Consider the following 20,140-nt stretch of genomic DNA (forward strand, 5'->3'; position numbering starts at 1 on the left):
TCTAACTGAACGTACGTACCTGGCCCCGCCTACTATCCTGGGAAACGTAAAATGATTGGCTAGAAGTGTATCACAGCTCAGGAAAAAAAAGCACCGAAATAAAGCACCGAAATGTGCGCTGCTTTTCGGTCTGGTTACTACCGTTTATGTCAGAACCGGTGCACCGGTACCCATCCCTACTTGTGTGACTAAAGTTAAACTATTATTGCTTTATTGTTTAATCATTTCAGTTTTAAGTTAACAAATTGGCCAAAATCTGCTTAAATTCTGCTTCAAGTGTGGCAGCTAATATTAGTTCAGAGAAGAGTGGAGTGAACAGAGACTTTAATTTCTAAACAACTAGTGTAATTAATTAAATGAAAATGGTTAGAAGGTTCAATAAATGCTCCATTTTCAATAAAATGTGAATTTTCTGGCAATTATTTCACATTTTAGGCATTAAAGGGATAAGTTGTGGGTTTCCCAAATGCTTTTATCATTGCATGCATGAATATATGTACAGAAACAGGCTTTGGTGTCTCAGCCATATGTGTTCTGCCCCACACTCGCACACACTCATAGACCCAGTTCATCAATACCAAGGGGGTTTAATCAACTCTCAGAGGAAGACATCATTGCATTTAGAATCAAACCTATGGAATCAATACCTGTGTTACACTTAAAATGACAAAGCGCTTAGCTGCTGCTCACGCTGCCACACAGCCCCAGGGTAAGTTTTGAATGTATAGATGGATTTGCAGATCATTTTACGGTTTTGATTTTGGTTGTGTGATAGATCATTGACGATCTGAATCCCTCGGGTAGTTATTTTCACCAGTGAAATAGCTGAACTCCAACAAATACAAATAGGCCTAATACAATAACTACAGCAAACTACTTTGAAACCACCCGATTGCTCTTTGGAAACAATGAAATCACCAATACCAGGTTTTTGTGCTTGCTGGATTTTAACACCTCAACTTAAAAAAGGTCAATAAGTCACTATAATGCCAGCAAACCTTATATAATCAGGTGAATACAAGCTCAACTGGGCCAGTAATGTTCATTTAACTATGTTTAAACACAAAACCAGGCTAGTCAAGACTAATATGTCTTTTCATAACCAATTTTGAGGAAGATTTTGATACAAACAATGTAAACACATTGTATTACAGCAAAGCCTTTCTTACTTATCAACAGAGCTGCTGTCGTAATTAACACAAAGCTCTTAAGAGTCTAAGGAATCCTCACTTTGGAACGAGTCCCTGCATTTTTAATTGAAAAGAGGAAGCTGAATTATACAAGTAAAGTGTTTTTCTTATACCTTGCTAATCTAATGATGAACTTTTGGAATTTTAAAGGGTTTAAGTGGTGTGTTAATATGACGTCGGGGGACCTTCACTTTAAGCCAATATGTCAATATCAGCTTAAGTGAAGGGCTGGCTTGAAAGCTAACCACAGAATCAGACTAAGTGTGAATTTCCATTTCTCTCAGATGGTTGGTAATTACAGCTGAGCTCTCTTATCCTCATTCTCTCAAAGTGTCTTTGCCCACAGTGTGTGAGCAAGTACATATGCGCAAGATAGAAAGAGGAGGAGAGAGAGTGCAAGAGAATCAGTCTTATATATTATTTCAGTCACGCTGGCCACATCTGAAAACATTTCACAGGCAGTGCAAAGGAAATGTAAATCTAAGTTTGCTGAATCCAACGCGCGCACACACACATACCCATGCAAAGGAGAGGGGAAAAAAAGCCTCGTCTCCCCACTCTCCCTTATACACACATAATGCATTAAAATGGAAAACAGCTCACACTGGCCCCGGCATTGAAGGGGGCCCTAATATTTGTTTTTCCCTCCCCTGTAGTGTCCTCATTGCCAATGACCAAATTTATAATAATCTCTAGCTCAGAGTCCAGCGCTGCTTTCAGAATCCATAATCACCTCTACAAAGGTTTCTTCAGTGTGGCCATGGCCGTCTACATACCCACTTTCTTTTAGCTCTGCTTCAGTGCTACTGCACTTCGCCCCAACCTCTGCAATCTGCCGGTGGGCATGATTGTCTGTCTCTGCAAGGACAACCCAACCTCAGTGAGGTATTGCATGCAATCATCTGGCTTATCACTGAGTTTTACTCCTGTCACCCAATTAACATCCCTGTGACAAAGACTGCATACTCTGTTTTCATACATGTGAGTAGTTAGTGTCCTTGCTTCTGGCCTTTTTGCCAACTTCATTGCTATGTTATGAGCTCAGAACCTAACTACCTATCAGTGATGCTTACAAACTACTGCTCAATTTTATGTAAATAAGAGCATAACATATATGTATATTCGCATGTGTATATATATGTATGTATGTATGTATATATATGTAGATATGTATGTATGTATGTATGTATATGTGTATATGTGTATGTGTGTATATATGTGTATATATGTGTATGTGTGTATATATGTATGTATGTGTGTGTATATATATATATATATATATATATACAGGGCAACATGGAATATTAAAAAGGTAGTACATAGGCTTAACTAAATCCAATAATACTGTTTTCCAAAACTTTGAGACGTGTCTTCCTAGGTAAACATGTTTTGGTTGCAAAAATGAAAAACACACAAATTAATTACATGCATCAATAGTCAGGCATCAAAAATGTCTGTGGTTTGTAACTGGGAGAGAGAAAATTCAAGCTTTGTTTTCTTGCATATTTTTTGCTACTGAAAATGAGCAAATCTCTTTAGAGACTTGAAATGTGCAACATTAATATCTTCAATAATCTGGTGAAGTTTAAAATAATTTATGTTGGCTGGCTTGATTTGTGTGTGCTGAAGCTGCCCTCATCCCAGAGTTGAATAACCAATGGGCATTCTGAGCATGTGCACATGGGCCTACACACAGTTGGGGAGCCATCCAAAATAGTCTTGAAAATCTTTAGATCTTCAAACTATGTACTACCAAAACAAGGATCTATCCAACCAACCAACCATGGATTGAATATAGTAGTACTTCATATTTTTGCTTGCTCCTTCCTCTCTTATTACAGTTAATTTTAAAGTTGCTTCTTTATTGAGAATGCATGCATGCTTATTCAGAGGTTAGCTATAGCAACAGCAATCACAGTAGGCCCAGAAATTAATGTTGGCTCTAAATGAAGAAGCCAGGCTCTGCTGTAAGTATGCAGAGACAACAGATCATTTGATCATTACTGATTTGTTATCTCTCATGACGAAGACGTTTTATAAAAATGTACACAAGTTAAACCTTCACAGGGAATATTTCGGATTTGCCTGCGTTAGTTCTTGATTTTTTTAAAACAGAAAAAAGTATGTATATATTATTGCTTAACTCTCGTCTGGCAGCAATGCATTTTGAACAGATTAAACAGATAGAGGATGAGGATTTATGTGATGCATTTCAGTAGGAAAATTTTCAGAATGCAAAAAAAGGAATTATTGTTTATCAACACATTGATTAAAGGTTGTGACTCCTCTGAGACAGTGTTGTTCTGGCAAAAGGTGCTGAAAGTCCCACAGACAGGAGAGAGACAACAACAGGTGTGTGTGTGTGCGCGCGCACGTGTGTGTGTTTGTGTGTGTGTGTGTGTGTGTGTGTAAAGCTTTTACAAAGGTGTATCTTGATGGCTACTTTTGATTTTCCAGTAACACACAGTGCTCTCAATTTAAAACTATTGTACATGTCTATTGCACAAAGCCTGATCATTAAAACAAGTTTGCTGTGGCCCTCAGGGTAAGTTGAAGCAGTGGGTGGGAATCTGTTTTTTTTGTTTTGTTTTGTTTTTTCAGGCGTTATTCAGACTTGCTATGTTTGATTTTCTGTGGATCTTTTTGTCAGAATTTTCTCTAAGAACGTGCTTTTTGTACAGTATATTGTACTTTATTAAAACATTTTAAACCCTAAACGTGAAAAAAAGGTTCTTGAAATAACTGTTTACTTGTAAAACCTGGCCTTGTCCCCCTAGTTATAGGTGAAAGATTAAAATTGTGAGGTATAAATCTTGAAAATTTAATTTTCCAAACAAAATAATTATGTGTTCAGTCTTTCTGGACTTTCTGGAGCAGGAAAAGAGATTCCTGGTAAGATGTAAATGTCTGTGACTCCTGCTACTACAGTATATGGCTTAGCTTTCTAACTAAAGCATTACTTTTATAAGTGTACTTGTTGCATGAATCTTTATTATAAAGTTGTGAAATTTCACTTTTGTGCCTGTAGACTACTTGCACTGTATTAGTACAGTTACCAATCAATCACAGCACCACGGGGATCAAACAACCACGCTTCAGATAAACCTTGTACCAGTAACTAGTCACAGCCTAAAATTTGAAGTAGGTCTGTAATACTTTTCCTTATTTTTTATTTATTATCATTTTCTTATATTAATGATATTAGGTTTCAAATGATGAGGTCCACATATGTTCATGTTGTCACTTTGAGCATGTCTCTCAGGCTCCAGGCTGCTCTGAATGTCAAATTCCAAACTATTTTATTCGCAAGAGGAGATTTCCGCCTGCCTGCTTCAAAAATGCTTTTTTGGTTTTGAAGGTATTTTAATTTGTTTAGCTTCAAAGTAGAGCACACAAGACAGCCGTGGATACTGTATATGTTTAAGGACCAACAACAGCCAAAAGCCAAGGTTTTTGTTCACTCCAGAGGGGAATTAAGAGAGCTGGACTTTGGCTGGGCTTAAGGTAAAAAGGCGATCATTTTTCATGTGTAAATGGCCGTGTTGAGGAGTCAGAACCACAAGCTTTAAATAACATTATATAACTGAAACGGTTGTTTTGATAATCAGACCAAATGGCTTCTAGCTAGTTTAGTGTGTATATTTTCATGTACTTAAGCTCCTTCTTAATAAGTCTACCAACTGTTGCAAGTTGTTTTTCTATGTGGAAAAAAGTGTAGAGTTACACTAACCAGTCACTTAGTAACATGAGAATAGCATTGTACATGCTGCCTTACCTGCAATATTTCCTCATAGCATTTCATCACATTTCTCTCACCTACATCTATTAACAAGATCTTGTAATTATGCTGTTATACAGCTTGTGATTCAAACACTTAATCCACTTTTATGTGTCTAAAATATGCATAAAAGTGCAGAATTTTACAGAACAGGTGGCCGACTTACACCTAAACATGTGTGAGTAGATTTGAGAAGATGCCAACCAATAAAGAATGTGATATTATAGTTAAATAGGTTTACAATTTGTTTTTAGACCCTCGTTTCTGGCATGTGGAGATGTCGCTGGCAAACATCAGATATTTGCAGAAACCAGGTGAGGGTCAGCAATTCAGAGGAAGGCTGGTATGAAGGAAAGGTGGCCTTGAAGGGAGTTAAAATGGTGGAAATTTTTAGATAGAGGCTGAACTGAAGGACTTCATTAAGATAAACAAGGATTTTCTGAAACTGTGACTCATGCAAACCTAGTCTTGTAGAGTTCCTGATGAGCCAAAATGAGCATTGTAAGTCCACTTTAGACACTTCTGATATTTAGATCGCTGTGTTCCTGTTTCTTTGATTTATTTACCTTACTAAGCATGCTCCTAGCAGTGCTCATACTGTCACCAGTGGGTTATCCTTATTTGCACCTTCCACACTTCTTCTTAAGCATCTTACAATTCCAGCTAGTAAAAGGTATCAAAAGACCTCAACAATTGTTGGATGCAGGGCATTCTTCAAGAGGCAATGGATCCTGGTCAGGCTAGCTTGAGGGAAATGAATTACTTGTTCAGTGATATTTAAAGGTAGAAAGGTAGAAGCCGGGACTTCCAGTGTTAAATGGCAAAGCATTGGTAAAATGTATGGCTGACATAAGCAGACATCAACAGAAGAAAAGACTAGAATCTTTACAATCAGAAAATTGTTCGCAATTAGAAAACTGACTTGGTGACGCCCCATATACACACACACGATAAACACACATTTTCTTTTGCCAGCCAAGCACATAAACATGTAAAGCACCAACAAATATGTCTAGCCTTGATTAAAGAATTGTCTAAATCTGTTACCTCGGGCAGATTGCTCTCTGCATAAATCATAGATCAAACCAATCTAATGACGGCAGCAGTGATGGGTCCATCCTCCTCCAGGTCTAATGTTGTTTCCCCTCTGCCAAAATGCATAACGGTAATAATAATAATAATATGCACATAAGCCCAGCTCATAAATATCAGGCTCAATCACGCATGAGAGTTGCTACACGTGCTTAAAAAAATCTGTTCAAGGTGAGTGTCCTCCCAGCATCTGAGTGCCAGTAACAGGAAAAAAAGGGAGAGAGACAAACGCACCTTTCTCCTGAAAAGAGCTGCAAGACCTCTTACATGTATGTTTTACTCATTTGTATGTGTGATTGCATCCTCTCATTGTGCATGAGTGATGACTCCAAGCTACTGTGACCCCTCACATCACCTCTCCATGCATATAAAAACAGCCTCCTGCTTTTAATATCCTCATTTAATGACTAGCCCCGGTCCAAAACCATTAACGTAATGACATCACACTGGCCATCTCTCTCTCTCTGACACACACATGCATGCATACTGCCCATCATACTTGGAGTTGTGACATTCTTTTGAACTACAAATAAACAATAAATTAACAGTGTTTGTGAAATTTGTTTCAATATGATGCTCATGTGTAGCCAGCTTTGTCTTGATTTTAATCCTAATAGAAGAGTTTGTGTGTGTGTTGGTAACTGCAGCAGAGTTGGGGGTTGCAGTTTCATCTTATTAATTCAAGGACAGCTCCTAATCATGCAGAGTGAATATACGTAGACATTACAGGAACATACGCATTAACCTCTTGAATATTTACGTCACGCTCGCACACATACACAAATGTGACTACTCGCACGCACGCTGAGTACACACAGGCAATTTGTAATATTGAATAGCTGACACAGTAAGATTTCATAATCTATTGACAGTGTCACAGCACAGTCATGCAAGGTGTTGGAGCTATTGATAAACACAGCACTGGCCTGTCGCCCACGTTCCTTAATCTGGGCCAGCGTAACTCAGTGTGGACGTCAGAATCGAGGCCACTCCTGATGACATCACAGGACACACGGGGGCTGAGAACTCCCCAGAGCAGAGCAGAGCAGAGCTTTGTGGACTGTTTTTATACATTGTCAAATAACTAAAGATTCTGATTTTTTTTTCCCCCCTTTTTTACCCAAATGGTATATAGATGATGGAGAATACAAGAAAATTTGCATTGTGTTTATTGAATGAACTACATAAAAAAAATTACAACACTGACATTAAAGTTTTTTTAAAAAAAAACTTTGTGAATATTTATTTATTTTTAAAACACATATTAAAAAATAGAGTAAAAAGAACAACTTTGGCCATTAAAGAGCAGTCATAGGAAACATACCGTCATACATTAAAAATAAACATTAATGGACACATTTACATGTACAAAAAACAAAACTCTTTTACAAACCATAACTAAGAGTTGATGCCACATTGAAAATAATAACCAACTCAACACTGTTCTCACAACTTATAATCTCAGTCAGCAAGCTAATACAACAGATATACTATACCTGAGAACGCAATTCCCACAAAGCGATTGAGATCAACATCCCACATCGCATTCGCAAACCATCCATATAATTTTTGTCCCTCCAATTAGAATTTTTAATATCTTGGTCGCCGTTAATGGAGATTAATGGGCGATCGCCATGGTGAATTCCAATGTCATCTATTATCATTCCAGCCTTGGTCCCAGTCCGCTCTAATTGCATCCTTAAAATGCCCTCTGCTTCGCAACCCCCAGCATCCTAAGAACAATCAATAATTTTAATTTTCGGATGCCCCCAACCCCGCTCGAATCCCTACCCTCATCCTGTGCTCGTGCTCCTTTCTTCCTTTTCTGCGTGTCGATTTGTTTCCAAAGAAAATCAAATGCTTCAGAATAAAGCCGAATGGGGAATTAATTACCCATCTCGTCTATAAGCTCCTTTTGAATCCTTCGTTTGTTTGTCCGTTCGTTGGGTCGTCCGTCCCCCTTGTTTCTCTCACGTCTGCTGTGTCTTTCCTCGCTCGCCCTCTCTCTGTCTGGCGCTTGGGGGGCGCTTTCCACTCTCGCCCCCCCCCACCCCATCTTGCCACGTAATTAGCATGCAGATATGCATCGCCTGATTCGCAAGTCAAATCGCCTTGCCATTTCTCCCTCTCTACATCTCTGGCTCCATTTTGATTGTTCTTATTCAAATAGGGTGTTTGATTTGGAGAACCCCCTCCTCCTTCATCTGGTCGACCCAAACACGCGCATATGAACACACACACACACACAGTATATGATAACATTTCTCTTTATCTGCAGACGACAGAGCTTCGCCAGTCTCCTCCTACACTGTGCCCTGCTGCCAATAACGCAAAGCACGAATCAAGCACAAATTTTATTTGAAAATTTCCATTTTCGTGGCCATTTCAAAACACACTAGTTGTACAGCAACCTGTCTGAGGCTCAGAAGTTCCAAGTATAGCCTGTCTCTGAAATAAAGCACACAGCCATGGCAGGTTACATATGATGCATGTTCTTTTTCCACCCACTTTTTTATGAGATCCTCTTACTTTAACGCATTCACACAGATAAGAATTGAGTATAGTGTGTGTTTTACTGCCACTGCACAAATACATTTCCCTCCTTCCGCTCTCACTCTCTCGCACACACACAGAGCATGTCTGCTTGTGCAGGAAGATGTTTGCTCAGCACATTTCAATATGAACATCATAATACTCTATCTTGTTGCCATCCGTTTTCTTGTCATAAACCAACAAGAGCCAGCAGTTTTTATTCCTGAATGCTGGGAGACACAAATCACATGAATTTTCCCACAAACTGAAATGTCTTTATGGAGGGATATATATATATATAGAGAGAGAGAGTGAGTGAGTTGGTTTGCACTTTGTAATTTTGATTTTTGTGGAAATAGGAGTCAATATTTGACCTTTGCCACGTCGCATAAATGAAGGTCAAGTTGGAGGCCAGACCTCTATCTTTCACCGTCATTTTGCTTTAGGCTCTCATATGTGCTTGAATATCTCATCCATTGCATGCAGCGGCATATTGAAACACTGCCATTCCTTCACAGATGAAAGCGGTTGGCTGACCATTCAGCAGCTGGTGTGGCACAAGTAAAATTCTGTGTTCCAGCCGGGGAACTGTATGTCCTCACATGTGATCCCAACACACAGCACAGACACAGCAACAAGTGTCAGAGCACAGTGTAGGGGGAGGTTTCTCTCTGTGCTCATGTCTTGGTATTGTTGGCACAAGGCCAGCTGTGCCGTCTGTCTCCTCTCCCCCTTCCTCTGTCTCTCCTCCTCCAAACCAATCTGCTCTACATTTGCCATCATTACGTGCCTGCCATTCTTATGGCATATCGGAAGGCAGGCGCCAGGCGCCCTTTACCCCTCTCTCCCCTCCTCCTTCTAACGCCCCTCTCTTCACGCCCCTATTTCCGCGCCCACTTTGCCACAGAGTTCTCTGAAGGGTCCAGGTGGCATCTTGCCCTGCTTTCCTCTCACAGTGAGGACAGAAGACAAAGAAGCTCAGCGGATAGACCAAAAAACAAAAAAAACGACTTGAAAATGAGGATTGAGGATATACTCCCTTCCACATCCTGCTTGGAGCTTGCAGTGCTTCCTGTGCCCACAGGCATGTTGTTGTTGTTGTTGTTGTTGTTGTTGTTGTTGTTGATGTTGATTTCCATACCTGTCCTTCATCTGGGTGGCTGTTGCCGTTTTAGCAAAAAAAAAAAAGAAAGGCTGAGATGTAAACCCGCGTCAAACCTTGGAACTTTCATGGCTTTTGGCGCTATTGACGGGACCCTGGTACGTCTCATATGCCCACACACTTGCAAAAATACACACACACACATACACAAGCACGCACAAACATGCTGCAGAGTGTTTCTCTCAGAGCTCCCTGCCACCTCGTCTGCCTGCTGCCTCGAAAGAACTGGGAATACAACGGGATCTACCAGAGACTTACTCATACATACACACAGACACACAGCGGATTTAATACGCACGTGCACTCACCGGTCGTTTGAGGCTGCAGGAAAGTGAATAATCAATTAAGTATTGATTTCTTGTAAGATTTTGTAAATTTCAAAGGCAAAGATAAAGAGGGTAGCTTAAGGAGAGTCGCCGCGAGCGTGAGGAGCCGCAAATTAGCCAATAAACACAGACAGTGGAATAAACGAAGGCGAACGAACGAACCGCTCGTCACTGCAATATGCTTCGCTTTTTTTCTTTCTTCTTCTTGTTTCTCTATTGTTTCTTCGTGTCACTCCAGACGAATTAATGCTGAATGCGACAATGGTTTTCTATGGAGATGAAGAGATGGCGAATGGGCGAACGAGGGTTAAAAGCAAAGGCTGCAGGAGGAGAGAGAGAGAGAGAGAGAGTGACTGGAGGACTTGGTAATTAGGCGGTTTGCAACACACACCTCATTATTATGGGGAGTATGCAAATTAAGCGGCTGGCTTTTTTCTTTTTTGTCATGGATCAGAAGGCAAGAGCTGCAAAGAAGAATTAAGAGCCATTATTCTACCCAAGGAGAGGCTGATGTATGCAAATGAGAGAGAGAGGGAGAGAGGGAGCAGGAGGAGACCAAAGAACAGTCTGTAACCACAGAGATATGCATTGGACTCCACTGCAAAGGAGAGTCAAATGCAATCCACAAATACACCCTTATTCTCCCCCCATACCCTGGAAGATTCTTCTACGTTTGCACGGGAAATAACGAAAGCGAAAACAACAATCAGACATGCACCTTTATTCCCTATCATGCCTATCTGCGCATATTGATAGGCTGCTCCGTGGATGATAATTACCTTTTGGAATATTGAATCGCGAAACGAGCCTCGGAACGAAGGAACGAGAAGAAAGGGGAGAAAAAATGAAAAAAGAGCGGAGGTATGCAAAAGGCGCTAATGATATTCAGAGCGCTGACTGTGTGTCATCTGCATGATGACAACGGCCAATTATAATGAACCATTGGCTCTCTGCCACAGATAAGTAGGAGAGAGACAAAATATGGCTGAAGAGGAGGGGTAAGCGAAAATAACTTCCCTGTTCGCTTTCTTCTTAATTTGCCGACGATATTTGCCGATTCTGCGCGATGTGGATTTACAGTAACCCAGTAATGATGCAATTTGGGGGAAAAGAAGGGAAAAAAAGATCATCTTTTCTTTAAAATGTCCCTTAAATGGAATAAAGGCCACAGAAGAAGAGAGCATCCCTCCAGGTTAAATGTATGGCTGCTTGGGTGGTATTCCATTCCATGTTGTTCAACTGGGCTTTGTTTCAGATGGCACTGGCTCCTGTACCCACCATCGCTCTGACAACCCAAAGAATCTGTTGAAAAACACATATATACACACACGCACACAAGCAAATGCACACACGGCGGCATCATTCGCAATGCCGCCCTCTCCCCTTTCTCATCACTCTACAAAATGCTTCCCCATCACAGTCTTGCATATTTGCATGCCGCCCCACCTATCACAAAGGACTAAACAGCGTTATGCAAAACAGTCCGGTATCCCCACTTGCATAGCGATAAGATGAACACTGTGAGAAGGAGGGGGGCAGGAACTGAGTGGGGGGTAAAACAAGATGGGGGGGAAGATGGAAGATATGAAGCGGTTGGGGGGGGGCGCGCACAGGGGAGCTTGTTGGCACTAAAAAGGGGGCACGTGCAGTGATACCACTCCTACTGCTTGATGACAGAAAGAGGCGGGCGTGGGAAAAGTGAGGAGTGGAGGGAGGGGAAAGGAGGGAGATGGGGGTGGGTGGCGGGGAAGACGAGGGCATGTTGGCACTAACAGGGGGCACGTGTTGCCGTAGGAGGAGGGGCGATGTGGGTGGGCGAGGTGCGGTGGGAGGCGCTGGGAAATGGGGGGTTACACGGGGGCGCGGCAGGGGGTGGCACTAAACACAGATGAGCGTCTAAGGAGGAAGGATTTTCAGATTGCGGGGCCACCTGCGTTAAGGAGGAATGTCATACCATTAAAACACAAAACACACAGCAATCGACCCTACACACACACACACACACACACACTTCTTATCAGATCTCAGGGGAATATGCCAGGGGGTGTGGCTGCCAAGCATGTGATGAAGCACAGCAACTTCACCATGAAATACCCATGTGTGCTTCCACAGACCTGCAGGGGTGCCAGAGACGTGTGTGCACTCGCACATGCACATGCACATTCACACTTTTTTCTTTTTTTTTTGCATACGCAGATGTATTGGAAATCTCAGCCGTCACTCCAGATCTGGCACATAGCCGAGGATATACACCGTGTGTGCCACACACACGCATGCACGCATACTTACACATGGCCTTTTGATTTCCGTGTCACTTTGAAGGAACCGTTTTGATTCTTCAGTGAGATTTCACTCTCCTGTCTGTGATGTCTTATTACATTATACAGCAAACTGTTGCAGGAGTGGAAGATCTTGGATTTTCAGCCACTCTTGGAGCCCATTATTCACCTATCACAGCCTGCATGACGATGCGAAAAAAGAGATTGCGCTAAATAAGCGTTAATATATGCGCAACACTTATTTTTACAACTTGGGATTCATGTGCTTTTTAACAGTAATTATATAAAAATAAAGGTTTGCTGTTTGAAATGTTCTGTTTATTTTTGTTTCCAGCTGTAAAAGGTATGCCCAATGACGCCCAATTTATGATGCTCTCCTCACCTGTGGTAACTTTGTACTTTCACTGAGAAACGCAGATTTTTGCCTGTTCCTTTCCATATTTCTCCCTCTTTCTACCAGAGCACGTAAACTCATCTGGAGTTGCCTATTTGGCCTTCCACACTTCCAGTCTAGCTGAACTGTGCTTTACTTTTGTAGCAAGACCTTGACCTTGGTGACAAAAACACCCAATTGGTTTGACTGCAGTCAGGAGTTCACGTTTGCCATCTTAAAGTCATCCAGTGGCAAGTCGATTTGATTATTTTCACATTCGCTTCTAGTTTAAGAGCGATAGTAGTTTCACATGTCCTTCTTGAGATGCAAGCCTATAGCTTTTAGTCTCACTAAGTGAATCATCAGTGGCACTATCAAATTACCCTCAACAGAGACCAAAGGTTACTTAAAGGCCTTTTAGTCATCCACGCTGGCATGCCAGCTAATTTACAGCAGACTCATTAGACCGGCATTAAACACAATTTCCTGCCGACAAATTTCATTTGGTCGAAAAATCATTACCATGGCAATAATAAACAAGCCTATACAGTAGTGGCTAATGGCAATTTGAGTAACCTAATGTCGTTAGCAAGCCCCAGAAATAGCAACAGTGGCTCGAACGGCTATGATCAAAGCTCTGCTTAAGATAGATGTTGACATGATGTGTGTTAATATTACTTTGGAGTTTTTATTTCTTTTTGTTTTCTTTCTCTTTTTCTTTCTTAAGCTTTGTCTTGGGCCTGGACAATGACAGTGGAAATATAATGTTTCATAACTGTCAGTGCACAGGGTTGTGTGTAGCCTGGGGTTACTGTGCTGAACAATAAACCATAATTTGATAGATGAGAAATTACAGCGGTCCATCTACTGTGCAGGGCCCTCACCCCAGGCAACGCAATACCGCTTCAGATGATGTGTCACATTTCTCTGAGAAAGGGAGAAAAATGAAATTATTCTTTTATACTTTGTTAATAATGTCTGACTGCATTTTGAATGTAGCATCCTTGTTTGTTTTATGTAGATAAACTAATACAATAGATGGATGTGCGCTTTCTCGGTAACACTGCCAATTATTAAAGGCCCTCTGTCCTTTAAAGCTCCATACGTCGCAGAATAAGAGGTGCTTGGAGGAATGATTCCTCCGAGTCTATATGGTGCATACTGTGTATTGCAGAGCACAGCAACGATTTATATTTAACAGCCGCTAAAAACATACCACCTTCTCTCTCCCACATGTGGAGAATCACTGCTTGATAGGAGCTATGCATCATAGCCAGTCCACCTCGGTAAGCCAGTGCATTTGCCATTAGCAAATGTATATCTCTTTGAGTGTAGCATGGATTTGCCATGTGAGCAGCTTGGAAATTATGTGTTTTCTGTGACATTGTGGCTGAGAACTACTCAGACCAACCATTAGTACCCCTGGAGCATGCTCCAGTGCTGTATCATTTGTGTCAAGCATACAGGACTGATTTGACTTGGTCCTGTGGTGAGTATATGACAGCCGTACAAACATAATGGTTGTGATCTGACTGGAAACTTGCGCTTAAGTGTAAATTAGTGGGCAGCGCTAATAGCATGCATAAGAGGGAATGTTTTAAGTGCAAGTATTTAACTGGAAGTGCGCTGCAGTATACTGAGGCGGGTTTGTGGGGCGATGAGCAGCTATTTATCATCTCTGTTGTGTAAGCTGTTGCTTTGTGATTTCACCACTAGGGTCACTGTGAGGCTTGCGTTAACTTTTACCATGCCCACTTCTTCCAAGAAAGAAATCCATTCAAATGTGCCCCAAGCAGAGTCTGTGGCTGTCTGATCATATATATAAACTATGTACCAGGACAGTTATGCTGTTAAGTATATTATATTTTTATTGCATGCATCAAAAGCTCCAGCCAAAAGCATGGAGGCTAATCCCACTCCTTTGTTCTGCTGTGTTGTATGTCTTGTCAGACAACAGCAGCAGTGAAGTCTATGAGGGAAACATTTTGTCCTTAGTTTGAAGCTGCTGAAGCTTACATCCTCTGAAGGTGGTGATGTCATGTGAAATGAATGGCTTTTATTCTTCAGTAATTTTACGATCTTGGCATGAAACCTTATATCCTACCCCGTTCCTATTAAGGAACCCCCTACAACCCCCATTCTTTTTAACAAGAACGATCTGATAGATGTTCAGAAAGAAGTTTTTTTTTTTCTCCCTTCGCCTTTGTTCTGGTCAGTGGGCTCATGCAATGTTTATTAGATTAAAAGTCAGTCACTGCAACAAGAGAAAAGGTGAAAAAAAAAATGCAAAACACAAAAGGGAAGCCTATTGTACGCACTGGCAGAGCTTTCTCTGCTGGTCTTTTTATTACAAATTGAGACCAAATCACTGTGGAAGGCACCAGAGAGCGGGGGGTGGAGGGGTAGATTTGCCTGTGATTTAAAGCAGCAGTATGTAGTACAACATTTATGATCAGAACTGTGTCTGTGTCTGACAATTAACGTGACTCCAGTCAGTTTTATGGCCGGATTCAATCCAGGACTGCATTTCAGCGTGATGATCGAAGACAGAGTGGACATAAATAAGAATATACATATGTGAAATCCATAAAGCCTTACCAAATGACTTATATGGAAAAGGGAAGTGTGGGTGGAAGAGTTCATCCTCCACATCTGAATTGTCACAGCAGCTTTTATAATGAACAGCACAGCTGGGGGTTGGCATGTTCTGGTGCTTCATATGTGCCTGGATTGTTCTAGAAACTGAACATGACCAAAAGTCTGCTATTTTTTTAATCCTTCTACTCTGTTAGACTAGAGCTATGTAATCAAAGAAACAAATGTGTGCTAATGGAAAGACTTGTTTTTATTGAAGGTATTAAAACAGCTGGCTCTAAGTGATTGTTTTACTGCGTTCGATAAGCTCGGGATGTCTGTTGCTGCTATTCACCCATTAAATGTCTAATTGTTTGATTGCAGTCTTTATTTCCCTGTTTTCGTGTAATCACATTTCCCAGCTAAAGTTTCAATTAGCTTCCCTGTTTGTGCCTTAAAATAAAATCTTCTTCATATTTGTAATATGATTGTAAACAAGTAAGAACATGCTCATTTTAAGCAGTCACTAACTTGCTACATGAATTTAATTGGTGTGCAAAGGTAAACAGAAGTGAAGTTAATTAAACACTTTGACTTGAGATGACTAGATTCAAGATTCGTCCTATTGTTTTCTCAGTAATGTTTCTTTAATTAGCTTGACATGTTTGGGTTATGCTTTGGAGGCTTTTAATGTAACAACTGTAATTCCTCCCTCTTTGACTGTTAGCATCATGTGTTGTTAAAGCCTATGTTGATGATATTTTGAATTAGCCAGTCATCCAGAACAGTGGCCCCGAGAGAAACACACTGGAACTTAAGAAGACGTCAGCAAATAGAAAAACACTGCAAAAGCACACAGAACATAATGAAAGTTGACTAAAACAAAACAGTGTTTTGGGGAAGACGATAATGTGATGGGCCATCTGCAACAGCGTGACAGAAACCAAAACGTGAAGGATTACAATGAGACACGCTTAAAAGAAGTGGATTTTACAGTGTTGTCAGTTAGAAAAATATTAGAGTTAGGGTGTGTTTTAATTGGATGATTCATGTAATACGCAAGATACATGTTTGTTATTAGCCGTTTACTGTTAGGTTCAATCACATTGTCTGCCCCAAAACACTCCCACTTCCACTGGAGTTTCCTTACCTGGATGATTGAGCATGCACCAAGAAATGTGACCGTAGTTTTGATGGCACCTGTTAGCAGTGATCCATTTAAGTGACATACATTTCCATGGCGTAGCTTAGCTTACAATCAAGCGCAGTTTAGCTTGGCTTACACTTTTAGTGAATGTCACACATAAGCACTGTAGGGAAAACCACACAAGCTTAGAAAGATTAAGTGTAATGTAAGTTTTAACCGTGTTAGTGTTATGCCTGTATGCCAAGTGGCCCTGAAATTGTATGTAAAATATCTGTTTTATTACTGTATTTAGCAGTCACTCATCTTAAATACCTAGTTACATGTTTTGTCACATAGTTTGGGTTGGGTGCCACTTTAACTCAGTGGGTGAGCAAGTGACCACATGGTGCCACAGGACTGGAGTACAGTGGCCCTTTGCTGCGTGTCTTCCCCCTCTGGTGATTTAAAATTAACTTTTGAATAAATATATCAAATCCAAACCAAATGAAGTACACAAAATGGTCTGATAAGTGATTTAAAAGGATTTTGAAAGGGAAAAAAAATAACATGGTAGTATTGATTGGTGTAAAACGACATATGCAACAACAACAACTCCCTTTTGTTATATATATCTGCGTGACTTCTGACTGTGAGAGTCAAAGGACTGGTACAGTAGATAATGTATTGGACAATCAACATCACAGATCTCTGCCTTTCTGTCCCTTCTTCTGTCTTCCCAGCCATCAGCTGCATCATCCACCTTTCATCAGGCCACACCATTGATCCTCCACCCGGCAGGGGGTCCTTTCAGTATGCAGCCTAATGTTCTCATTATGTATCCTGCATGGTCCCTTTGCTGATGACTGGCTGATTACCATCTCATTAAGAGACATGGCCAGGCAGGGGAGAGAAAGACCTGTCACAGTTTAAGGAGCTCATCAGAGCACAGAAATAATACATGCTGAAGACTTGCTTCATGTCTAATGATACCTGAAGGAATATGATTTCTTTATTGGAGAAAATAGGAAGGAAGAACATTCGCTGTGTAATATAAGCTGGATATGTAGCCTTTTTGTAAATATGGTTTAAGATTGCTGGCTTAGGAACTGAATAATTTTTATGGCAATTTTGCCATTTTTAATAATTTTCTGTTTTATGTATTCACCTGAAAGATGATATTTGATCTGCAACATAACTATTTTATACCAGGAAGTTGCTGTACTGTTTAATATCAGCTTCTAAACAGTTTTATTAGGCTTTATACTCCAATCAGCCACAACACAACCTCTCCTAATACTGTAAAGGCGGAATAGGAAATCCCGCCATGACACAGAATGCTTGGGAATAGTTCAAGGAACACAACAAAAAGGACCTTATCCTTTATACTCTGCAGATCCCGATCAGGCATTCATAAGTCTGATTCATTGAAGCTGCACCTCGCAACCTCTCCAACCCACAAGGACCCAAAGGAATCGCTACCGCTATTCCAATCCCTGATACCACAGGTCAACCTCAAAGGTCGTGTGTGCATGCCCCAACAAGTCAGTGATGTTTTGGCTGCAAGAGGGGAACCTACACAACATCAAGTTTTAATGTTATAATGGCTAATTGGTGTATATGAAGTGAAGTGCACACAATATCTACAAGTCAGGTAGACAAGAACCGCCTTAAACATTCAGACTAACGTAGAAGTTGAAGTCTGAGGTGTACACTGTGAAATATCTAAAGCTTTTCACTACAGAACAAAATTTAGCAACAACTGCATCTCTAATAATCAATGACAGTGCACAATTGCACTCAGAAATAGCATTTTTGTTACCATTATCAGTTACAACTCTGGTTTTATTAGGAGATGTGCTAGTTAATGACATCCTCATTCGGTTAGCCTCCTTTTTGAGGTAGATTTTCTTCGACAGTTTGTGTGTGCGTCTGTATCTTTATTCCAGCATCCATGTGTGCTGGGGAGGCTGGGATGGGGGGTGACTGAAAATCCCAAGGTAATCTGAGGCACAAAGGCAATGTCATTATAGACATGGGAGGACATTATTCTAAAATGGCAAGTGATGCAGTGCTGAGACAGTAGATAAGGTGAGGAGAAAATGTGAAGGGAAGAGGAGAGGAGAGAGTGAACGCTTAAATTTGTCAGATAAAAACAGGCCAGGCTGGAGGATGTCACGATACAGGGTGTTGTTTTTTTTCCCCTCCCCTTCTTTTTCTTTCTTCCATGCCACCTTCTCCCTCTCTCTCTCTGACTATACCCTCCTCTCTCCTTTTTTTCTGAGGTTTATCTGACATACAATGAATGCAGCAATTTTATCTGAATAGACAAAGCAGCGGTGACATGCAGCCTCACTCTGACGATTGACCTTGAAGGAGACGAAAGGAAGGGAAATTTTAAAAAAAGGAAGAAAGAAAGAGGGGACTGGCCATGGTTGTTACTGCCTCTGTCTGTCTTTTGCAACTCTCTGGGCTATTTTAATATCATCTCCCTAATGCTGTGTTTGTGGAGCCGTTTTCTAAACCTTGTTGTCTTGTAATTCTTCTTGTCATTTAACCTGATAGAGCTCTGCTTCCAGTGTGGTTTTGAATGAGTCCTGGACAAGATAAGGTTAAAAATAGAACGGTAAATTGTAAACACAATAATGGAGAACTTAATCTTAAATCAGTAAAATAAACTAATGAGATAACTGAGAGAGTCTGGGTCTGTTTTGTTACTTGGCATCCTGTTTTTGTTATTGCTGCACGAGCTCCCGGGACCGGGTGTATGGACGATGTGTATGTGCAAAGGCCTGTTCTCACACATTAGCTGATATTTATAAAGAGGTGAGAATGTGCGCACACCCACTCATACTTCAGATCACGTGTGGATGATTTTATGTTTTGCTTTGAGCAGGACAACCCTGATACAGAGAGGTGGAGATGAAAAATAAGGTGATAGAATTTAACACAATTTCACAGGGCTTGCATTTCTTATTACGATTTCTTCCCCTGTTCACAGCGATACACAAAAACTAATATTAAAATGTACAATTTAACATTCATAATCTGTCTAGTAAACAATTGTTTATGCACTAAATTGCATTAGCCTTCATATTTGCTTTTATTTAGGTATGTATGTTTTGGGGTTTTTTTTTTTTTTTTTGGAGGGTTCACTGTGGATGCTATAAGCAGTTGCAGCCATGCATAACAGCCCTGGCTGCTGCTCAGGCATACTTGGAGGATCTTGCTGATGTGTCTGTAGTCCCATTGCTTCTTTATTTTTTCTTTTACAATTTTATCCGGCCCTTGATATCACAGCTGCAGCAGAGTACAATGCCGCATATTACAAAAACAGTCCTGAAAATGTGAATGAAAGGGCTTCGTTCCAAACGAAACCGGAGAAACCTCAACAAGCTATAATGTAACAATGATGCAAAAAAATAAAAAATAAAATAAATAAATAAATAAATAAATAAATAAATATATATATATATATATATATATATATATATATATATATATATATATAAAATGTTGCACTGAGAAGTCAAGACTTACTTTTACAGACTTAAGGGAAAGAAGCTGTCTTGTTCATACCCCTATTGCTTGCACTACACCTACGCGTACAATCAACAGCTGGATTCAACAAGTTCTCGCATGTTCTCCTGAGTCTTAAGTCATCTTGCAAAATTTAAGATGTCACAGTCTGATCTTGAGGTAGGCGAACAA

The 20,140-nt window shown here is 40.5% G+C and overlaps 1 protein-coding gene across 1 annotated transcript in view; it reads left to right on the top strand.

The window, feature by feature from the left end:
* LOC147321846 (uncharacterized) overlaps positions 1 to 19,074 on the top strand; it is a 152,870-nt gene extending 133,796 nt beyond the window's left edge. The window contains exon 5 of the mRNA XM_086305996.1: positions 17,173 to 19,074. Coding sequence (XP_086162122.1) covers positions 17,173 to 17,292 — 120 coding nt within the window. The 3' untranslated portion in view covers positions 17,293 to 19,074. The remainder of the gene's footprint in view (positions 1 to 17,172) is intronic.
* Positions 19,075 to 20,140: the final 1,066 nt, after the last annotated feature.

The sequence above is a fragment of the Aulonocara sp. 'chitande type north' Nkhata Bay genome, linkage group LG9 (genome assembly GCF_057382095.1).
Source record: "Aulonocara sp. 'chitande type north' Nkhata Bay isolate Kocher_YH1m ecotype deep benthic linkage group LG9, A_spYH_male_GT1.1, whole genome shotgun sequence".
NCBI classification, from domain to species: Eukaryota; Metazoa; Chordata; class Actinopteri; order Cichliformes; family Cichlidae; genus Aulonocara; species Aulonocara sp. 'chitande type north' Nkhata Bay.